Source organism: Ranitomeya imitator, chromosome 6 (assembly GCF_032444005.1).
Source record: "Ranitomeya imitator isolate aRanImi1 chromosome 6, aRanImi1.pri, whole genome shotgun sequence".
NCBI classification, from domain to species: domain Eukaryota; kingdom Metazoa; phylum Chordata; class Amphibia; order Anura; family Dendrobatidae; genus Ranitomeya; species Ranitomeya imitator.
Window position 1 is genome coordinate 161,059,058 of NC_091287.1, and position 24,714 is coordinate 161,083,771.

Sequence of the window (24,714 nt, forward strand, 5' to 3'; positions counted from 1 at the left end):
ATATGTTGAAGAGAACAGGTCCCAATACTGACCCCTGCGGTACCCCACTGGTCACAGCGACCCAGTTAGAGACTATACCATTTATAACCACCCTCTGCTTTCTATCACTAAGCCAGTTACTAACCCATTTACACACATTTTCCCCCAGACCAAGCATTCTCATTTTGTGTACCAACCTCTTGTGCGGCACGGTATCAAACGCTTTGGAAAAATCGAGATATACCACGTCCAATGACTCACCGTGGTCCAGCCTATAGCTTACCTCTTCATAAAAACTGATTAGATTGGTTTGACAGGAGCGATTTCTCATAAACCCATGCTGATATGGAGTTAAACAGTTATTCTCATTGAGATAATCCAGAATAACATCCCTCAGAAACCCTTCAAATATTTTACCAACAATAGAGGTTAGACTTACTGGCCTATAATTTCCAGGTTCACTTTTAGAGCCCTTTTTGAATATTGGCACCACATTTGCTATGCGCCAGTCCTGCGGAACAGACCCTGTCGCTATAGAGTCACTAAAAATAAGAAATAATGGTTTATCTATTACATTACTTAGTTCTCTTAGTACTCGTGGGTGTATGCCATCCGGACCCGGAGATTTATCTATTTTAATCTTATTTAGCCGGTTTCGCACCTCTTCTTGGGTTAGATTGGTGACCCTTAATATAGGGTTTTCATTGTTTCTTGGGATTTCACCTAGCATTTCATTTTCCACCGTGAATACCGTGGAGAAGAAGGTGTTTAATATGTTAGCTTTTTCCTCGTCATCTACAACCATTCTTTCCTCACTATTTTTTAAGGGGCCTACATTTTCAGTTTTTATTCTTTTACTATTGATATAGTTGAAGAACAGTTTGGGATTAGTTTTACTCTCCTTAGCAATGTGCTTCTCTGTTTCCTTTTTGGCAGCTTTAATTAGTTTTTTAGATAAAGTATTTTTCTCCCTATAGTTTTTTAGAGCTTCAATGGTGCCATCCTGCTTTAGTAGTGCAAATGCTTTCTTTTTACTGTTAATTGCCTGTCTTACTTCTTTGTTTAGCCACATTGGGTTTTTCCTATTTCTAGTCCTTTTATTCCCACAAGGTATAAACCGCTTACACTGCCTATTTAGGATGTTCTTAAACATTTCCCATTTATTATCTGTATTCTCATTTCTGAGGATATTGTCCCAGTCTACCAGATTAAGGGCATCTCTAAGCTGTTCAAACTTTGCCTTCCTAAAGTTCAATGTTTTTGTGACTCCCTGACAAGTCCCCCTAGTGAAAGACAGGTGAAACTGCACAATATTGTGGTCGCTATTTCCTAAATGCCCAACCACCTGCAGATTTGTTATTCTGTCAGGTCTATTAGATAGTATTAGGTCTAAAAGTGCTGCTCCTCTGGTTGGATTCTGCACCAATTGTGAAAGATAATTTTTCTTGGTTATTAGCAGAAACCTGTTGCCTTTATGGGTTTCACAGGTTTCTGTTTCCCAGTTAATATCCGGGTAGTTAAAGTCCCCCATAACCAGGACCTCATTATGGGTTGCAGCTTCATCTATCTGCTTTAGAAGTAGACTTTCCATGGTTTCTGTTATATTTGGGGGTTTGTAACAGACCCCAATGAGAATTTTGTTACCATTTTTCCCTCCATGAATTTCGACCCATATGGACTCGACATCCTCATTCCCTTCGCTAATATCCTCCCTTAAAGTGGACTTTAGACAAGACTTTACATAGAGACAAACCCCTCCTCCTCTCCGATTTTTACGATCCTTTCTAAACAGACTGTAACCCTGTAAGTTAACTGCCCAGTCATAGCTTTCATCTAACCATGTCTCGGTTATTCCCACTATGTCAAAGTTACCTGTAGATATTTCTGCTTCTAGTTCTTCCATCTTGTTTGTCAGGCTTCTGGCGTTTGCGAGCATGCAGTTTAGAGGATTTTGTTTTGTTCCAATCTCCTCACTGTGGATTGTTTTAGAAATGTTCTTACCTCCCTTCTGAGTATGTTTTCCTGGGTCGTCTTTGTTCGAGTCTAATGTTTTTCTTCCCGTCCCCTCTTCTTCTAGTTTAACGCCCTCCTGATGAGTGTAGCGAGTCTTCTGGCGAATGTGTGTTTCCCAGGTTTGTTGAGGTGTAGTCCGTCTCTGGCGAGGAGTCCATCATACCAGTAATTCACACCGTGGTCCAGGAATCCAAATCCTTGTTGTCTGCACCATCGTCTTAGCCAGTTGTTTGCATCAAGGATCCTGTTCCATCTCCCGGTGCCATGCCCGTCTACTGGAAGGATAGAAGAAAAAACTACCTGTGCATCCAGTTCCTTTACTTTCTTCCCCAACTCTTCAAAGTCCTTGCAGATTGTCGGTAGGTCCTTCCTTGCCGTGTCATTGGTGCCAACATGTATCAGAAGAAATGGGTGGACGTCCTTGGAGCTGAAGAGCTTTGGTATCCTATCGGTCACATCCTTGATCATCGCACCTGGAAGGCAGCATACTTCTCTTGCAGTTATGTCCGGTCTGCAGATGGCTGCTTCGGTGCCTCTCAGTAGTGAGTCTCCCACCACCACCACTCTTCGTTGCTTCTTGGCTGTACTTTTTGCTGTCACTTGTTGCTGTGTGCCCTTTTCTTTTTTGCTTGCTGGTATTGCTTCATTCTTAGGTGTGCCATCTTCATCCTCTACAAAGATTTGATATCGGTTCTTCAGTTGTGTGGTTGGTGATTTCTCCATGGTCTTCTTGCTTCTTTTGGTCACATGCTTCCACTCATCTGCTTTTGGAGGTTCTCTGACACTTTTTGCACCTTCTGTGACCAGTAGAGATGCTTCTGTTCTGTCTAGAAAGTCTTCATTCTCTTTGATGAGTTTCAAAGTTGCTATTCTTTCTTCCAGACCCCGCACCTTTTCTTCTAAAAGGGCCACTAGTCTACACTTCTGACAGGTGAAATTGGATTCTTCTTCTGGTCGATCTGTGAACATGTAGCACATGCTGCAGCTCACCATGTAGGTTGTCACATCTGCCATGTTGCTCCTAGATCCTGCTGACTTGCTGTGTGTTTTCCTTCTTGTGTAATCTACTCAGCCAAGCTCTCTTGCAATAATGTCCTACAGGCAAAATTACGGCGCGCGGTTTGGTGATGCTTTCGAAGCAGCTGGTCCCGGCTGTACCCAACGATCTTCTAGCTTAGGGAGACTTCGCTTCTCCCAGAAGGCACCTGGAATATGCAAATTAGCCTCCTGAAGCTTGAATCCCTGGTTTGGTGATGCTTTCGAAGCAGCTGGTCCCGGCTGTACCCAACGATCTTCTAGCTTAGGGAGACTTCGCTTCTCCCAGAAGGCACCTGGAATATGCAAATTAGCCTCCTGAAGCTTGAATCCCTGGTTTGGTGATGCTTTCGAAGCAGCTGGTCCCGGCTGTACCCAACGATCTTCTAGCTTAGGGAGACTTCGCTTCTCCCAGAAGGCACCTGGAATATGCAAATTAGCCTCCTGAAGCTTGAATCCCTGGTTTATATATATATGTGAAATCTTTTTTTAAAACAAAGTAAAAAAAAATTTTTAAGTGCTATGGTTCTTCCCGGTCAGTGTATGTCCCTGGCACAATGGGCATACAACCATTTCAGAGCTTCTATGGAAACACAATCTCAAACCCCTCAGATGCCACAGTCAGTAGGGACCACAGCACCTAAGGTGTTAGTCAGCAGGTTCTCTCTGAACCCAGCCGATGAAGGAGCCCAGCTGTGAGGGATTTTCTGCACACTTCTGTATCATACAGGGACCCATATTCCTCTGATATCTTACATTTCTAAATTGGAGGTTGGTAAAAATAAGGGGTTGGGTGATTTGTATTGCAGACAGAGCGGTGGCGGGTTGGGTTCTGCTTATGAACATGAGGAAAAAGGAAAAGGCAGAAATCCCTATGACAAATATTGGAAAACTATTTATATATTTCTTACTTGTGATTCCAACATGAGACAGAAGGAGATTAGACAAAAGAAGGAAAAGTAATGGAGGAATGGATGAAAATGCTTTTATTCTTTTTACCTATTTTTCATGTTTAGTTCCATTAACCTGCAGTCCCTGAACCTGTGTATAGGTGTAAGTCCTGTAGTGTGAGTGTGTGGGAAGCTGGGACCAGTGCTGTACTCATGGCCAGCAGTAATACCTGTGTCACCTGCTGGCCCCATCCCTTCTGAGTACCTCGGTGCTGTATCTTTGCGCCATCTGGGTTCTCCCGGTACTGGGTTATTTCCTCTGCAGACGGTTCCACAAATAAAGATTCACCGTCCGGCTTCACTTTAACTTCAACTCTTTTACTCAGCACAAAATCATTGAGGGCACAATCAATCACAGCAATTGGCAACGCTTTCCCTTGCCTCTTCTCTCTGCCGCTATGCCTGTCCCAAGGACGGACCGTATATTCCGGTCCATTAGTTCCTCGATGTCCAGAATTTCTGCTTCTCATGGGGGTGTTCTCTGCCGTTTCGCACCGGTCCTAAGAATAGCGGCCCACGCAAAAAACTGTCACATGTTGGATTACTTGCTCCCGCTCTGCTTAGCCTTCTTCCTCAATGCTACAGCCCCAGTCACACTGCATGGGCTAGCTCTGGTGCTGCTGTACTTTCTTCTGTGTTCTGGCCCCCTGGATGCTAGATGCTGGGCCCACTCTTCTTGCAACGTTACGTGGCACGGTGTCACCCTGTGATAGACAGCCCTGTGCACTACACGGGGGCCTGGCCCCAACTAACTAAAACCGGGAAGACCTCACTTACTTATCCCACCGTGCCCCTCCTACAGTTAACTATTTGCTTGCACTAACTTCACTATCTATGAGCTATGAACATAAACATGCCCCCCATCTAGTGGCCAACTTGAGGTACTACTCCTCTTAGCACTATACCTTCAACTGGCACCCGGTCCGGAGGGCTAACTTACCCTAACATGCAGTAAATGTGCAAAACATATTAACAATCAGAACATTAATGGTAATACACATTACTAGTGTAGCAGTACCAAACAATACTGTAGTGATAATGCACCAAATAATGCAGCAGTATCACATTAAATAAAACATATTAAAGGATCAATATCACACCTCCTACAAGTGTATGAATATAATCATTCTCCACGGTCTCGTCCGGTATCCAGCCTTGTTCTTCTCCTCTTCTCTGTGACGCCACCTTTCTTCAGACTCTCCAGGTCGTACTGCGCTGTGACCCAGAAGTGGCTTTTACAGTGCAGGTCTATGGAGCATCAGGACAAGGCTCTATAGGCTTACATAGTAAGAGAGACTTCCGACTCTAAAACATAGATGTGAGCCGCCAGTCTGAAGTGAGGTGATGTCACTGAGAAGAGGAGAGGAGCAGCGTGGGATACCCGAGAGAATAGGGGTAGATGAGTATATTCATACACTCACACTACAGGACTTACACATACACAGGTTTAGGGGGACAAAATCATGGGAGGGCTTCCTTAAATATGTAATGAATATTCATGCAATTTCCTAGTATCTGTATGTTTTGTCAGTGACTGAAAAAGCTGACCTCAATCTGCACATAGGCGTCTTATAAGATTTCAGTCTAGAAAAACCAATGGTGGGTCTTTATTTGCGCAATGTTCTCCTCCATTTTGCTGGGGAAGAAACAAGACTGCATGCCGCAGAGACTGTGATGAAGATTCAAAGAGAGACTGTATTCAGCTCCAATAGGATTGTGTAGGACCATACACTGTAGCAAAATCTCAGCTGTGTGAGCAGGACTAGGTCTTGGCAGGCTATACATCGAGATTACATATTTAAAATGGAACAGAGAAATTGAATTAAATACCAGCTGTAGTAAAAGCTCATTTACCACAAAGGGTTACTCTCACTGTATTAAATGGTTAAAATGTAAAAGTACTTGTGAAAAAAAAGAAGCTTTACCATTTACCAATTGTTCAAAATCCTCTCCATTCTCTATCAGCGGTGGCTGAACTACGCAAGGAGCAGCACTTACAAACTCTTAGTTATACGAGGGGCGATCCAAAAGTAATGATAATCAATACTAAACACAATGAATATAGTCAAAAATGTTTTTTATTTTTCTACATAGTCTCCTAACAAGTCTATACATTTAGTCCATCTCTTTTCTAAACTTAGAATTCCCTTCGAAAAAAATTCTTGATCTTGACCCTCAAAAAAATCCCCAACAGCGGTTATCACGTCGCTATTGTCGTCAAATTTCTTGCCCCGGAGGTGTTCCTTTAGCCGAGGAAAGAGAAAGAAGTCACTGGAGGCTAGATCTGGTGAATAGGGGGGGTGTTCCACCATTTCAAAGCCCGCTTCTTGAATGGTAGCCATGGCAACTGCAGCTTTGTGAGCCGGCGCGTTAATTTGGTGAAACAGCACTCCAGCCCGCAGTTTGCCGCGCCTTTTCTCCTTGATAGACTCCCGCAATCTTCTTATTTGTTCTGAGTAGTAGGAGCCCGTAATAGTGGCTCCCTTCTCCAGATAGTCCACCATAATAATTCCTTCAGCGTCCCAAAAAACGGACGCCATAACCTTCCCTGCTGAGCTTGACACTTTGAATTTCTTCGGCGTTGGTTCGTCGGCTCGTTTCCACGTCATCGATTGTTGTTTAGTTTCGGGATCAAAGTGGTGGATCCAGGTCTCGTCCATGGTCAAAAAACGTGACAAAAAATTTTCCTTGTCTGCTTGGAACTTTTCGAGATTTGCTATTGAAATGTCAACTTGTTTCTTCTTTTGCTCGTCGGTTAACATTTTTGGCATCTAACGCGCGGAGACCTTTCTCATGTGCAATTCTTTTGCAAGGATTCTTTGAATACTGCCATACGAGATCCCTGTGACCTCAGCTACATGCCTGATAGTCACTCTTCAATCTGCCAATACAACTTCAACTTTTTTCACGTTTTCTTCATTGAGGGACGTGGATGGGCGTCCTTCACGATGTTCATCTTCCGTCGATGTTCTTCCCAGCTTAAATTCCTTGGCCCAGCATGCAACTGTGGAATATGGAGGAGAAGAGTCCCCCAATGTTTCCACGAAGTCGCTGTGTATGTCTTTGGTAGTCATTTTTTTCAAGCAGAGGTATTTGATGACAGCTCTGAGCTCGTTTTTTTCCATTTTGATGTTCACTCCTCGGCAGTTCATATTCAAATGAATGTAGCTCCCGGGAATCGTGGTCTATTTAAGTGATCTTTTTTTCCTGGACTAGTGGGTACCTAAGAGAGAATAAAACATTTTCTTTTAATTTCTGTGTGCAATAGAAATAACCGATTATCATTACTTTTGGATCGCCCCTCATAGAGCTTGTACATGCTGCTCTGAAGCTGGCTGGCTCATTGCATCCCTCCAGGTTTTGTGACATTGTGCTCCTTTGATGCTGAAGATCAATCAATACCTAGATATATAACACCATACCTTACCTATCTCAACATAACGGTTGGGCAAATCCCTGACTTCACTGGCATGTCGCTCCTTCACAGAACAGATCTGCAACAAAAAAGACAAAAACGTATTTGTCAGTTTCTACATCCCAGGAACAGTTTGTGACCACAAAAATCCAATGGCGACTGGTCGACTTCACCAAGTTATGAAGTTCTTCAACTAAATTCCAGAATAATAAAATTCCGCTGTCTGCCCTTAAGGTGTAACTGTCATTCCAGGAGAAGCCGTGGCCGAATATCTGTGTCTGCCTCCAACGCCTCCACCAGTCACACCCTATCTCAGTATACGGAAAATCTATAATCATTGAAGAGACGTTTCATCACTGAACTGCGAGTGCAAGATCAGTCCAGGAGGAGAAAGAAAGATAAGATATATTACAAAGTTGCTTATTTTCAAGTGCATTATTGTTTTATGAAGTAAAAGTTAAAATGATGGATTCTCTTTAAATTAGACAGCACCTTAACCCTTTAACAACTTTGGATGTACGTCCAAGGTTGTATCCCTGCCTTTGATGCAGGCTCCTGCGCTGAGTCCCGCAGCTTTCCCTGCACAAGACAGCTGATCTGATTAGCTGTTGTGGCTTTAACAGCCGCAGGTGGATCCAAGATCCACCCAGGACTGTTGACAAGTTAAATGCCACTGCCAATCTCTGACAGCGGCATTTATCACGAGCGGGAAAAAGACACAAGACACGCCTGATGGGTTGTCATGACAGCTGGGGGTCTGCAGAAGAATATGAATAGGAGATGATGAGTTCTGCTACACGTAGCAGGGCTGAAGCACTGTTATGTGTAGCATAGGAGATTGGAAGATTGCAGCTTCAAGTCTTCTAAAGGGACTATTGAAGCAAGTAAAAAAAAAAATAAAGTTAAAAAAAAATACATAAATTAAAAAAAAAAACACAAAAGTTGAAGTTACCCCCTCTTTTGCCCCATTCCAAATAAAACAATAAAAAACACATATTTGGTATCACTGCATTCATAAATGTCCGATCAAAACACAAACTAAAGTAATATGATCGGTAGACAGCGTAACGAGAAAAAAAAAAATGCGAATCGCCAGATTTACTTTAACGGGTGAGCAAAAGATCGTATCTGCACCAAAATGGTATCAATAAAAACGTCAACAAAAAATAAGCCCCCACCTGGCCCCAGATCCTGAAAAATGAAGACGCTACAGGTCTCAGAAAATGGTGACTTTTTTTGCTTCCTTACAAATTTTGGAATTTTTTTCCACCACTTAAATAAGTAAGAACGTATACATGTTTGCTGTGTGCGCACTCACATTGGCCTGGAGAATCATAATGGAAGGTCAGTTTAGCACGGTAAATAAAAAAAATAATGAAAAAAACAACTGTGGAATTGCAGTTTTTTTGCAATGCTACCGTAGTTGGATATTGTTTTCCTGTTTTCTAGTACAAGACATAATAAAATCGAAGGTGTTGTTCAAAAGTACAACTCGTCCCGCAAAAAGAAGTCATCACATGGGTATATTGGTGGAAAATTAATAAGGTTATGGCTCTGGGAAAAAGGGGAGCAAAAAATAAAAACGCATAAATGGAAAATGGCAAGATGGTGAAGGGGTTAAGATTTTTAGGTCAACCATTGACTGTGACTTTCTGGTGAATATGGATTTCCACTGCCTGGTCCCTTTGTTCTGGGGGGAGATGAGGCAGAGCCAGAGTTACCCGGCAGCAGCTTATCCCCTTATATGTCAGGACAGACAGCGATCAGCTCAGTATGGCCAGCCTTAGATCTCACCCTGGCATCACGGCTACTTACAGTATGGACGACAGATGTAACTGATCCCTTCAATAATCCACAATGAACAGGACAAGGAAACCATCAGATGAATGAGACGTAAACATTACAGATCACTTTCCTATACAATACACTGGAAAATGACAATAAATGCTAAGTGAGATGAAATGGTTAAAAAAATCCCCAGACCTTGTTTTTTTTTTTTTTTTTTTATCTTGGTCTCTATGGCATCCAGTGCACAATAAATGGCAACATCATTTTCAAGGTTAGTTCAATTACTACCATGCCAAATCCGGATAGTCATTTTTCAGAAATTGTAAATAAAAAAAATAAATAAATTGCTTTATGTTGCCAATTGCGGAGATCCATACTGCTTTTAACTCTTCCTTGCTTTTTGGCTGGTGCAGTCATATTCTGATCACTTTTCACTGCATTTTTAGGGGCAGGTGAAGGAGCTAAAAGATATAAATTCTGGCATCTACATTTGTTTTTTGCTTTATGGTGTTTACCGTATAGATTCAAGAATTTTATTTTTGACAGATCAGATTTTTACGGATGAGGCGATATCAAATATGTTTAGTTTTTTTTTTTCATTTCCTTATTTTTACATTGGAAAGAAGGGGTGATTTATAGTTTTAGATAAAAAAATATTAAAAAATGAAGATAGTTTTTTCACATTACGTTTTGAGTCCTCTAAGGGAACTTGATCCTGTGATCATATGATCGCTTGTTCCATATACTGGAATGCCATAGTGTATAAAGCAATATATGGTAAGGTCATGAAATGATGTGAAAAATCATGAAAATGATGATTGTCTAGCACTGAAATGGCAGAGATCACATGGCAGAGTGTGCTATGGAGTGTATCGGCAATAATGGCAGCGGAGGGGCCACACACGTGCCAACAACTGGGCCATTTAAATGCTGCTGCCACTGATTGTATCTGCAGCAACCACTAGAGGGAGCCAAGTAGCTGGAGCTCAGTCGTATGAACAGTGTGCGTTACAGCAGCCGCCAGAGGTTACTGTACAGCAAGGCGCTACGGAGGACTGCTACCTAACAATACATATTTATAGCGGTGTCAGGTCTCCTTTAGCTGGCCTGCCTCTTGTCCATTCCAGATGACTCCCCAATCCATAAGACGGATGGTGAAGGAGGGGCACGTGACTATAGATGTCATACAACCCTCTCGATGGTAAAATACTGCACATGGGAAACTAATGTAGGCAAAGTGAAGAATGCAGTGCCCTCCCTGTACCGGCAACTGCAGGCAGTCAGCATTTTATCCTTCTCAAGAAATCTGTCAGCAGGTTTTTGACACATGATCTGAGAGAGTGATAAAGTAGAGGCAGAAACCCTGATTGCAGTCACGTGCCACTTACTGCACTTCCTACTATAATTTTGATAAAATCACTATTTCATCATTAGCAGATTTTCATTATAGGACCAGTAAACCTGCAGAAAATAGTCCTCTTTACTCAAGAGCTCTGCAGCTTTCTGCCTATGCAGTGTACACAGAAAGAAGCCAACCCCTGATGTGGGCGGGGTTATACAGAGCTCAGCATGCAGAGAACTGCAGCTGATAAAACAGTGATTTTATCAACACTACAGCAAGCAGCCCAGTAAGTGACACATCACTGGAATCAGGGTCTCTCCCATTGGTTCTCTTTAAAGCTATATTTAAGTAGAGGACTTCAAGTTCTGAGGCAGAAGGAAACTCGATACACAAGGATAGGAGATACAATACCTACCTTGACAGACTTCCCCCATCCAATTACAAGGGTGAGGTTATCCTTCCAGAAGAGGCTGCAGGGGTACATGTCGGGACGTAGGCTAGTGTCATCTCTGGGCACATTCGTAATCCGCTGTCTTGTGATTATGTCTAGTATTTTGACTCCCTATCAAGAAAAAATGATGAGTTCAACATGTTAAAAAATAATAAAGAAAAAAACAAAACAGGGAAAACAAGACGGCTTGCCACATTTTATGTGACTGCAGAATTTCTTACTTTTAACCCTTTTGCTGACAGAACAAATTTCACACCTTTGACATATACAAACATAAATGATAAAAGAGCAATAAATCATGTTACACCTTCCCATTAGAACACAATCTAACTGCCAGCATGCCCACCCATATGTGGCATGGTGAGGGGTCAGCTAGAAACTGGCAGAAGCTTCCTGGTACCAGAAGCCCATGGCACGGAGACGAGCCCAACAGTGATGTAGAATACACAACTTATTCTATATCTAACTGATATAATTGTACGTCAGTGACCATAGAAAAATCAACTACGGAGACTGTGAGAAACATCGACATTTGGGCCAAAAGTATTGGCCACAACTATATTTCAGAAAGGACAACTAAAAAGTACAGCTCGTCATAGGAAAAAAACACAAGCCTCCACATATATTCATCAAAGAAAAAAGAAATAGCTTGGTTACAAAGATGGTGACGCAAAACCACAAAGAATAAACAGAAAACTTGAATGGCACAATGAACTAAAAAAAACAACATACAGCGGATAATTGGGAGGGATGGCACTAGATAAATGGCTCCATTTTACTCCAATTATTCACCAGGCCAGAAGACAACACCTCTTACCATATTATTGGCCCAGGCAATAAAATTTCCCCTCCATTTAATGTTGGTTATCGTCCCTTCTCCTTCATGTAAAATGGTCGTCTTCCATCGGTTCAGCCAGGTTCTCTCATATAAGATCAGCTGGGGATAAGAGACACAAAAGAGAGTAAAGTATCAGTACACGTCTTATGCACTGTAATCTAGGGGTGACTGTACTCTGTCGGGCTCCGTGATCAGGTTTGCCATAAATGGGTCGTCAGTTTGGAGATAAATAAAATTATAAAATAAAAGATTACTTATCTGTCAATCATTTTCTTCTCCAGTGACAGTAATAATATTTTATCATCACATTCTTTACTCTTAGCCAAGTTTTGCAAAATCCCACAAAACCAACTATATTTCCCCGTTTTTACTTTATTCTGATTTTTTCTCCCAGTGACTCATGGGCGTAAATAATTACAAACGTTTACCAAACACACGTGTGAGAACACAATAAAGTTAATTTCCATATTAATCAAATGAATATTAACCCAGCTAATGTAATGTAGAGACAGCATTACATGCAGTACAGCAGTGCACCACAAGATGGCGCCAGAGCACAATAATTGGACTCCAATCCAACCTGAGGCAGCAGCACTAGGCCATTTTCTATGCAGCACATAACATTGCAAACCTGCAAGGGTAACATCTTGTAATTTTGTTTCTTTGTCCTACTGAGCTCATCTTGTGGGTGTACTGTAGACGGTACTTACACCCATGGGTGCCTGAGCAAAATCATTACTGTGCAAATGACTTTTGGTCGGATCTTGTGAACTAAGGTTTTAAAATATCTGTTCCATTTCACAGGGGTCATGGACAGAGGACATTTAATGCAAATTGCTAAAGTGTTACTACTCTAGAATTACAAATTGACTGAGGGTAAACTTAGGAGAAGGAAAAACAGGCTGTGCACTGCCAAGGAATAAAAATGGAAAATTAACCTTTGAGGTGGCAAATACAGCAAAAAAAAGCATTGAAAAGCCAAAGCTAATTGTTGCCCCAATGGGACAAGGATAGCACAGGATTATGTCTGATGGTAATCGAGGGAGAAGGTGTTCAACAAAGGGGATATGTGGTAGAAAAGAGGCAGACGTCGGCTCAGTAGCTAAAAACCAATTTGCTGAAGTTAAATACTGGTTATGTACCCTTCCCACAGGTGATCAGTATTACATTTATGGGGGTCCGACTCCCAGCAACCTCGCCCAACAGCCATTATTAAATCCAATGGCGGCCAGACGTAAACAATGAACAGCTCTTAACAGCTCAGCGGTGTTCAATGTTCAGTGGTCGTTGCCAAGTGCAGCAGATCAGCTCCTAACCAAGAGGGCAAGGGTTCTTCATAGGTACAGTCATGGCCGAAAGGGTTGGCACCCTTGAAATTGTTCCAGTAAAAAAAAAGGCAAATTGGACAGGATTTCAAGCAAAACCCCCAAAAATGGGCCGGACAAAATTCTTGGCACCCTTAAGTTAATTATTTTGTTGCCCACTTTTTGGAATAAATGACTGCAAACAATCGCTTCTTATAACCATTGTAAGGCGGCTGTCAGACACTTAGTGGATGGGACTAGAGTAATGCTTTAGTACATATAGCACTAGAAGGGGTTCATCAGCCATGACAGGTTCATTGGGAGCAACTGAAGAGTTGGGAGAGACTTATGCCCACCATATCTCCACCCCTCGGTGGGGTCCACTTGTATAAATGAGACCCGTTTGTCTCACACACGTCTGGTTGTGTGGGGGTTGCAGATCTCCTGGATTGACTGCCTTTGCTAAAGGACAGAGAAGCTGGACTCTAAGCCAGGCCGGCTAACCAGCACTATTCTATGGACTTGTTACTTTATGTTTTACTTTGTGCCAGGCAAAGGCTGTATTTAAGTTTTCCTGTGATGTGGCTTGAGGAATGAAATAAACTTTAAATAAAGACGGTTTCTGTGATACCTCAAATCGCTCCCAAGTAAGTACCGTTGTTACCCCATGAACAAGCTTCTTACACCTCTCAACTGGAATTTTGGACTACTCTTCTTTTGCAAACTTCTCCAGGTCTCTCACATTTGAAAGGTGCCTTCTATCTTTAGCAATTTTAAAATCTCTCCACAGGTGTTCAATGGGATTTAATTCCAGACCCATTGCTGGCCACTTCAGAACTCTGTAGCGCTTTGCTTTCATCCATTTCTGGGTGCTTCTTGAAGTATGGTTGGGGTCATTGTCCTACTGGAAGACCCTTGACCTTGGACGCAAACACAGCTTTCTGACACTTGCACAACATTGCAACTCAAAATCCTTATGTAATCTTCAGATTTCATGATGCTTTGCACAGTCATGACACCTAGTCCCAGAGGCAGCAAAGCAACCCTAAAAGATCTTTGAACCTCCACCATATTTGACTGTAGGTAGTATGTTCTTTTCTTTGTAGGCCTCATTCCGTTTTTGGTAAACCGTAGAATAATGTGCTTTACCAAAATGCTGCATCTTAGTCTCATCTGTCCACAAGACAATTTCCCAGAAGGATGTTGGCTTACTCCGGTACATTTTGGCAAATGGCAGTCTAGCTTTTTAATGTCTCTGTGTCACCAATGGGGTCTTCCTGGGTCTCTTGCCATTGTGTTTCATTTCATTCAAATGTCGACGGATAGTTTGCGCTGACACTGATGCACCCGGAACCTGCAGGAAAGCTTACATTTTTTTGGAACTTAATTGGGGATGCTTATCCACCATCTGGACTATCTGGCGTTGCAATCTTTTATCAATTTTTCTCTGCCGTTCACGTCCAGGGAAATTATCTACATGGGTTGTAAACTTCTTGATTATGTTGCAAACCATGGACAAAGGAACATCAAGATCTCTTGTTACCTTGAGCTTGTTGATATTTTTAACAATATTGTTTCTCAAGTCATCAGATCGTTCTCTTTTCTGCTTTCTGTTCTCCATGCTTAGTGTGGCCCTCACAGACACATAATACAAAGTTCGAGTCAACTCTTTTCCTTTTTAACTGGTTTCAAGTGTAATTTTCATATTGGCAGAACCAGTTACTTGCCACAGTTGAGTTTAAATGAGCATCACATGATTGAAACCAGGTTGTTTACCCACAATTTTGGAAAGGTGGAAAGTTTTGTCTGGCATATTTTGGGGTTTTTGTGTGAAACTATGTTCAGTTTGACTTTTTTCTCTGTTTTTGCGTTATTCCAATACACACAAAAGAAATAAACATGTGTATGACAAAGCATGTTCAACTGTAATAATTTTGTGGTTGAAATGCTTCATTTTCTGGAACAATTTCAAGGGTGTCAACACTTTGGCCATGTAAGGCATGTATACTCGTCAACATTGGTAATCACAGGTTCTATAGACATGATAGTGATATGCAAATGATGAAAAAAATGGAGACAACATCTTCAAAACATCTCAGTATATTCAGTATCGAGCATGAGCGACGTGCAGAAATTAATGCACAACATGTTTAAGTTACTAATGGCTATCTTAGAAATATTCTGCCATGCAGAATGCACTTGGGCATGCAAATCATCAAAATCCAGAGACGCCGATTCTATGGCAGCACATTTAGGCCTTACAGGCAACTTACAGTAGCACAAGGAACATCTGGTCCAGTGCTATGTTGAAAAACTGCACCTGGGACACTGGAGAAATGGCCGTACCTGTGGTTCTACTACCAAATCAATTTAACAACTGCTGGGGTACCTGGAATGAATATATAAAATACTCCTAAAAGGGCAATTCCCCTCTATATAAAGACCTCTCGCTAACCGGTCATTGAAATGTAGCCTTTAGTCTAATTTATTCAGATCATTATATTCACACTAATTACAATGGGGGGCTAACAGGTTAAAATAAAATTCTATCTTCATGCTAATGTCCCATCCCCTGATGACGCCAATATAACTTGGTGAAACATGCTGGGGGACACGTGTTGTGTGTATGATAGGTTTTATACACCCATAGTTTGCCCTATTAATCATAAACTGATGGTACCCCAAAGTGCTATCTCAACAGCTCAAGCAGTTGATATGCTGTTCAGAGATTAATTCAGTAATTAATACCAGCAACTGTCTTTTTTAACCCATTACCTCATTGTAATTAGTATATGAAAATAATGATCTTAACTTAGGTTAAAGGCTACGTTTTAATGGACTGTCAGTGAGGGGTCTAGATCTGCTGGGACATTGCCTTTTAGGGGTACTTTGTATATTATAAATGCATATCCCTCCCAGGTTATATTGTCTCTAGAAGTGTGATTTAGATGTTCTACCCAGAATGAAGATTAGAGGTGTCCGGCTACTGAGCACTATGCCATCCCACACCATAATCCCGGAAATAGGACCAGTGTGATGTTCCCTCATAAGGCATCTTAAGACAAAACCTGCACTCGTTGCCTAAAAGGAAAGGTGATCATTCTCGCCTCCATTACCGTCCTGCCCTGCACCACGATAGCCTTTGAGAGTGGTGGCATAAAGTCAGTGGAACACATGTAGCTGGCCACATGGCTCATAGCCCAACCATGTTTTGAGGGCCTGTATAGGCACAGTTAGATGCCATAGGCTTGGTATGTGATATTCAATTCCTCTTGCGGTACAGAATGGATCAGTGATGGAACCAGTGGGACGGCTATTTCTCCAAAATGTGTAGATATGTACCCTGTATGGATAATCTAACTTTCTGCAGACAAAACACAAAACCATCATTGGGGAAAAAAAGATTTTAGCTAGCAGCCACAAAATTATGTAAGTAGGTTTATTTGTCCTGGCCATAAAGAAGGTACAATATGTCACCAAGTATCTCGTGTTGTATGTCATTTGCTTGTACAACTAATGGAGCATATGGATCTCTTGATACTAACTTGCCTCTCATTTTCCGGCATAGATTATAGAGCACTTTTTGCTGCTTAAATTATATGAATGTTTAGTTTATGACTATGCCTATCGATGTGCAGTCATTATTGGATGCTTCAGCAAGAGCATCGGTAAGCAAAGCAAGGAAACGGCTGACCAGAGTGATCTCCGCCCTGATCTCCTCCAACATTAACACACGGTACACTGAGGCTCCGGGCAAGTGTCATTAGATCTCATAGATTGTGAGCCGCACTCCTCCTCTATGAATTGTCCAACATGCTCTGATTTGTACAGTGCTGCATATATGTTGACGCTACAGAGACCCTCTATTGCATATCACAAATGGTGAAGCCATTGATCTAATAGGTCACCACCACACAAACTCACATACTAAAGGTTTGGTCTCAGGATTTGGTCATTGAAGGTTAATGGTATTGGTTCCTTACTTTTTCCGCACTTTTTTGTGTGTAAAAAAAAACACATCGTTTCTTCTAAAATCTCATGCACATGTTGCGCTTTTTTCCCCCTTGCAATTTTTGACCTGTGGTTGTTTTTCTCAAAATACAAAATGTCAATTATTTTAGGATTTTTACCCATTAGGATCAATGATCAATTAAATTAAAAAGAGCAGAAAACCACATTAAAAAGGGCTTCAAACACCAAATCAAACCGGGTGTAATGCACACAGTGTTTTTCCTGCCAACACCATGTGTCATACAGAAAAAAAATGCAGCAAAAATACTACATGTCAACATACCCTAAAGGTCTGGGCTGGTGGTCCGAACTACGCACTCGCTGATGTTACTGGCAACAGCAGCAATGGAGGAGCGCAGAGGGACTGAAGCTGGCCCACTCCAAAGCAGCATATTTAAAGGTACACTCCTTGCCAACCGGCCACCGCTTCAGTCTCATTCTCACAATGTCAGTGTCTGGTCAGTATTTTGAATCACTGTTTGCATGCCAAAACCAGCAGTGGAACAATCAGAGGAAAATTATAATTAAAAGAAATGCTGATGAACAATACTGATGTGTGAATAAAGCCGAGCAGACTCCAGTGGTGGCTGGTAATCTTGGCAACCACTTGTAAGCTATAGAATCGATCCATCCATTCTTAAGAACAGAATTAATTTTTAATAATGAGTAAATTGCAAAGTTGCTCTTTTTTTTTTTTTTTTTACAAACACTTTGCATTTTATCCCTTTAAGATGAGAATAACCTTCAACTTTTACTGAAAAAAAAAACAAATTGTGTGAAGCTTAAATAATAACCACACTTTCAGAAATCAACATCGGCAGCACATAAATCAACAGTACAATTGAAGATAAAGAAGATACTAAAGAAGATAAATCTTACGTTCCCCACCTAGTTTCTTTTTCTCTCCCGTAATGACCTTCACTCTCAAAAACTTCTAAAATCTGTCTACAAATCTGTTTTCAGTAAGGAATGAAATGGCATGGCATTCCTATAGAAGTCTAAGGAAAGAAAGAGGCACTGGAGGGAAACAAAAGCAGAACGGCACAACGAGAATCCGCGATGTCTTGTAGGGTACACATCACATCTGTATTCTATCTCATATTTGACTTCCAGAATTCCCACCGATCCTGTGTTATAAACAGTGGCCGGATGTATATAATGTCCAAAGCGCAATCCCACAGGTCTGTCACTGTTTGGTGGCCGCTGCCGGACAAAGCAAATCAGGACTGCCCCAGGAAAGGAAGACCAAGAGTCACCTCTGCTTCGAAGGATAAGTTTATCCGAGTCACCAGCCTCAGAAATCGCAGGTTAACAGCAGCTCAGATTAGAGACCAGGTCAATGCCACACAGAGTCCTAGCAGCAGACACATCTCAACAACAACTGTTAAGAGGAGACTTTGTGCAGCAGGCCTTCATGGTAAAATAGCTGCTAGGAAACCATTGCTAAGGACAGGCAACAAGCAGAAGAGACTTGTTTGGGCTAAAGAATACAAGGAATGGACTTTAGACAAGTGGAAATCTGTGCTTTGGTCTGATGAGTCCAAATTTGAGATCTTTGGTTCCAACCACCGTGTCTTTGTGCGACGCAGAAAAGGTGAACGGATGGACTTCTACATGCCTGGTTCCCACCATGAAGCATGGAGGAGGAGGTGTGGGGGTGCTTTGCTGGTGACACTATTGGGGATTTATTCAAAATTGAAGGCATACTGAACCAGCATGGCTACCACAGCATCTTGCAGTGGCAAGCTATTCCATCCGGTTTGCATTTAGTTGGACCATCATTTATTTTTCAACATGACAATGACCCAAACACACCTCCAGGCTGTGTAAGGGCTATTTGACCAAGAAGGAGAGTGATGGGGTGCTACGCCAGATGACCTGGCCTCCACAGTCACCAGACCTGAACCCAATCGAGATGGTTTGGGGTGGGTTGGACTGCAGAGTGAAGGCAAAAGGGCCAACAAGCGCTAAGCATCTCTGGGAACTCCTTCAAGATTGTTGGAAGACCATTTCCGGTGACTACCTCTTGAAGCTCATCAAGAGAATGCCAAGAGTGTGCAAACCAGTCATCAAAGCAAAAGGTGGCTACTTTGAAGAACCTAGAATATAAGATATAATTTCAGTTGTTTCACACTTTTTGTTAGGTATATAATTCAACATGTGTTAATTCATACTTTTGATGCCTTCAGTGTGAATTAACAATTTTCATAGTCATGAAAATACAGAAAAATCTTTAAATGAGAAGGTGTGTCCAAACTTTTGCTCTGTACTGTATATAGTAGAAAATTGATGCTATACTAGGCGCTGTCACTCCAACAGAATGTAGCATCGGTTCAAAGATAAGGTAAAAGATGATATTTTATTCATACAGTGTCTTAAAATGCTATGCATTTCAGGGATCTGCTCCTACTCATCAGTCGAAAAGCAAAACCTCATTTAACACTGGCATGAACTGGTGTAAACACTCCCAGTATCTCCAAATTTTTGACTAACTTTAAGTTTGGGACAATACCATTTCAAGGCATCTTTCCCCACTACAAATATTTATGGGTTAACCCCATAAAACAGCCTCCCATGAAATCCAACATAATCTGTCTGGTTTATATATAATTTCTTACCCAAAAAGTCAAGACTGGTCACTGGAAGAGTGATAGGAAGCAATTTCATCAATTAAGCAGAACAGAATCTATTAATCTCCCTCCCCTCCCTCCAAATACATATGGACATGCAGGATTTTGAAATGTAAATCAGTCACCTTTATATCTTCTATCTGTTGCTGCATTTCTGAGTAATTAATTTTAATTCATATGCAAATGAGGCATTAAGTGCTCAGGGCTAGCCTATTTACCTTCACTGATAGCTCAAGGTCTGTGTGATGTTAGGCACCTCATTTGCATATTACAAAAAATGCTAATTACACAAGAATGCAGCAACAGATTGAAGTTATTATGGTTTTAAAGGATGTATGTTTCACAGACCTGCTTATATTTGCGGTTTTGGAGAGTTTGATCTCATTGACAGTTTCTCTTTAAGTAGTTAAGCAACTCTGATTGCTGCTGTTAGAGGCAGATGACAACTGGATAACACACCCAAAACCAATGTACGTCGAAAGATGGGAAGGGGTAAGTCTGACAAATAAGATGATGAGAATCTTTTGACCAGGACCTATAAGTTTTTAACTATGAAAAATGAAGTAATGAGTGACAACATTTGTCGGCTTTACAGAAAATCACTGTATGGTTCTTCCTACCATTGACGTTTTCCTTGTACAATACAGCAGCAGGGACATGGTTAAGTGACAATGGTTTATTTCTCTGACTTTCCACATTATAAAATGTTCTTTGCTATCTTTTTGACCCAATAATGCTAGAGGGCCAGGCAAACCCAAACGCGCACAACTGTTCATAATAATTACAGAGAGAAAATGTATTTTGCTTGTAGGTTTAAACAGGTCAAGCTAAATCAGCCCAGTCAGTGGCATGCAATTCCAAAAGCATTTACACACTGACATTTCTAAGTTTACAAAACACTGTGTATTTCTTCTCTGGCATTTTGTGTCCCAGTGTTCTAGAAAATACTTTACCATCATTATCGGGAAACAAGAAACTGGCCCCTCTTAAAGAGGCAGATTGGAAATAATAAAAAGCCTTGATCAGTCTGACAATCTGCAAAGAATGACTAATGTATTTTCAGAAGTTTCCGTGATACTTTCTGCTCAGAGCTGGATTTCCCACACCACAGACTGTAAGCTATGATGTCTTCTACCTCCTAGGGCTGAGTGCTATTAGCACTGGGATCGGAGCTCTTCTTATCAGACGTGGTACTCATCAGAACTACATCACAAAATGTTGGGTTATCTTCAAGCAAAGCACCAAACACCAGATTATTGTCCGATCTGTCAGTCAACAAGACATGTCCCAAGCTCAAGTCCCAGAAGCCGTGTCCCCAACTCATGTCCAGAACAAAAGCGATGAGCGATGGCAGCATGGCCATACCTCTATCTAGAATGTAAATGGGTGGTAGGAGGCTTTCATGCAGGACATGGTGGCCATCTCGACTGGATCCCATTAATGAGCTAGTCTGGTGCATCAGACTGATAGGGTATAAGACCCACTTGAAGACTCATTTATCAAAACTAGGTTACAGAAGAAGTGGCCATAACAATAGTTTTACTATTAACCACTTTGAAAATATCAAGCCCATTCTCCCATTCGCTCTTAAACGGAACTTGTCACCATTTCTATATTGGGAGTAGAGAGTCATTTTTGATCATGTGCAAGCAAATATAACAGGGTCCATAAGAAAAAAAGTTTTAGCAGCTCCTTTGTGATAACTTAATGAATTACCTTCAGAGTGTGCATTGGGCGTTTCTTCTGCAGGGTGTTGTGATGATGGCAGCAATCCTACTTCCTGATTGATAACTTTGATTGATAATCCTTATCTGATTGATAACTTTGAAGAGGAGAATGCTTCAGAGCCAGTAATCAGGTTTAGATGGGCAGAGTTGAAGTTTTGAATACGTCCTCTTTTACGGCACATGTGTGTTGAAAAATGCCATTCTTGTCCATGTAGTGATAGCGGGCACCATGGCCGAATTCAGATATCCATCTATCACGGTCTGTGAAGAACGGATTGGCAGCAGGTCTCCTGACCCAAACTTGACAGCATCATAGGCATATATGAGGCTTTTAAACTTCTTTTTGAGTTTTCTTTTTGAGATGTCTGAATTCAGCCAAAAGCGCCTTACAGATTAAGGGGCCTACATATCAGTTGTGGTCCTTATAGAATCACAGAATGTTAGAGTTGGAAGGGACCTCAAGGGTCATCGTGTCCAACCTCCTGCTCAATGCAGCACAGGATTCACTAAACCATCTCAGACAGATGTCTGTCCAGCCTCTGTTTGAAGACTTCTATTGAAAGAGAACTCACCACCTCTCGTGGCAGCCTGTTCCACTCACTGATCACCCACACTCTCAAAAAGTTTTTTCTTATATCTAATCTGTATCTTCTTCCTTTCAGTTTCATTCCATTACTTCTCGTGTTTCCATGTGCAAATGAGAATAAGCATTACTGGGACCGGAGCATCGCTAGAAGCGGGAAAGGCTGTCGGGGACGCCGGAAGGTGAGAATATCATGATTTTTTTTTTTTATTATTATTTTTAACGTTCTATCTTTTTACTATCTATGTTGCATAGGCAGCATCAATAGTAAAAAGTTGGTCACTCTTGTCAAACACTATGTTTGACAAGTGTGACCAACCTGTCAATCAGTTTTCCAAACGATGCTACAGATCGCTTGGAAAACACATGCCAGTTCCGCATGCGATATACCGGTGGCAGGAGTTGCAGAATTGCAGCGGAAATTTCAGCGGCAATTCTGCAGCGTGTGCACTTAGCCTAAGGGGCATTGTGAGATTTTAGCAGCAGCAGTGAGGAGGGACACTGAGGCACTGTCAATCAGGCTGGTTGGACGGAGATAAAGTTTAAAATTTTAAAGAGAATTCATTCTGACATGAGTTTTCAATGTAAGCCAAAACTATTTCTTTGAGGTCATGTCAAAGTCTTTTATGCTATTTGTGGGGGTCAGTGGAGTTTTATTCCTAATGCAGAATGACCTCAGTATGACATTGTTCCCATAGGCTTCCAGAAAGCTGAGACATTACTGTGTTTTCCGGTATCCTCCCTACCTTGCCTCATTATATCAGTCTTCACACTCCAAGGTTGAGCTACAATAAATGTGTGGTTATTGCTGCCCAATACAGACAACACCAGAGACAGCCACATACAAGAATCTTTTTGTTCTCTTAAACCCTCTGTACTGCGATAGCTGCTCTACTTACAAATGAAATAAGTGTGATTCTTATTGTCCATTTTCACCATTATCAGTTGCGAGCATTCCTAGGAACACTAATTCACCATAACGTTGCAGTCTAAAAGTGTGTGTTGTTCATTCGACAAACTAGCAAAATGCTCATTTGTAGGCTGAACTGATCTTTTATGCTGCAAAAAAGAATCATCGTTCTTGACAGCACATAATATTGTGTAAGCTGGAACTGTGCTGCCGAGAACAATGGCATCTTATGCAATCTGAACAAAATAGAATAGATGTGTGTTCATTTGTAGCCATGTCGGCTTGTGTGCCAATCAGCAGTCATTTAATGCTTATCATCGCACATTGTAAGCGAACGTTAAATTTGTTGCCTGGGGTTTTACATTGATAGCGTATCTTTAGGAAGGGATGCCAATACTTGGCAACCACGCCAATCAGCTGTTCCTGGGGCCAGTGGTGGGCATAAGTGAGTGCTGCAATATGGATATGGTGGATATGCAGTACCCAGCTGCCGACCCTGTGTAGATGACTGATCTGTGATGTGCACTTTCACCGCCAGCCGGCATCGGGAACAGCTGATCGGCAAGGGTTTCAGTGTTGCACTTCCACCAATCAGATATTGATGACCTGTCCCAAAGTCACACACAATACCTTTCAGCATAGAAACTACATCCAGAACCTTTTTTTATTGTTGCTTTAGATAAGTTTATTAAGCTAGTCAACAATTTACTGACATTATCATATGCCATCCCTTTAATTAAAACTTTCCTTTTACCGATCATTGGCTATGCTCCAAATGACCTTTAATTTGTTCACTGTCTTTTTATAGAATTTTATATAAAGTATTGTACTTGCAGTCATTAAATCTATTGTGCTGTTTGTGTTGTATTTTTTCTCAGCAATCTGTCATCCATATATATGCGCCGTGTAAAATTGGTTTTACATTACATATAATAGGATATTTTCATCGCCACTGTAAATCATACCACTTCAAACCTCGACTAAATCTTTGATAAATCCTTTCTTTATACCTAGCGTTGATGAACTGCCTGAAATGTAACATATGGTTAGTGGCTTAGGATGTTTGACAAGAGGAACCGACCGAAAGGTCTTAAATTTTCTGTGCTAAACAAAACTCATATCTAAAAAAAACAAAAACAAAAACAGGAAAATATGTTAAAACTATGAAATGAAGTAAGATAAAATACAACTTATAGTGAAGTGTGTAAATGTGGCTTAAGGAAGATGACAAGATAAGTAGGATCTTAAATCAGCTTCTAACCTTGTCCAAGGACAGTTTCCTTTAATAATGTTTAGAGCAGTAGGCATCCTATGCTTGACGGTATAGCTAAAAATGAAGGCTGGAGAAACCCTTTATAGTTGGTCATCAATTGCCCACGTGGTCGCTAATAGGCCCCAGAAGTGGTCTTGGCTGTTGGGACCTCATCTCAATCTATTTTTAATTCAAGTAATGCTGTTATATATTTTTTCGACTAATAGTAGGATATTCAAGAGGGAGAAATACAAGATTCTACATCTGGGCAAGAAAAACGAAAATTACATCTACAGAATGGGGGGAATAGAACTAAGCAACAGCACGTGTGTAAAAAACTTGGGTATACTAATATATCACAAACTGCACTAGAGTCAACAGTGTGATGCAGGAGCAAAAAAGGCAAACACAGTTCAAGGATGTATTAAGAGAAGCAAAAAGTGTAGATCACGTGAAGTAATTATTCCCTTCTACTCCTCCTTGGTC

At 41.3% G+C, this 24,714-nt stretch overlaps 1 protein-coding gene across 3 annotated transcripts in view; it reads right to left on the bottom strand.

The window, feature by feature from the left end:
* The window catches only part of VPS41 (VPS41 subunit of HOPS complex), a 354,940-nt gene that overhangs the window by 161,262 nt on the left and 168,964 nt on the right, over window positions 1-24,714 (bottom strand). For all 3 annotated transcript variants that reach the window (XM_069730259.1, XM_069730260.1, XM_069730261.1), the window contains exons 8-10: window positions 11,791-11,910; window positions 10,938-11,084; window positions 7,405-7,471 (exon numbers count right to left, since the gene is read on the bottom strand). In XM_069730259.1, coding sequence (XP_069586360.1) covers window positions 7,405-7,471; window positions 10,938-11,084; window positions 11,791-11,910 — 334 coding nt within the window. The remainder of the gene's footprint in view (window positions 1-7,404; window positions 7,472-10,937; window positions 11,085-11,790; window positions 11,911-24,714) is intronic.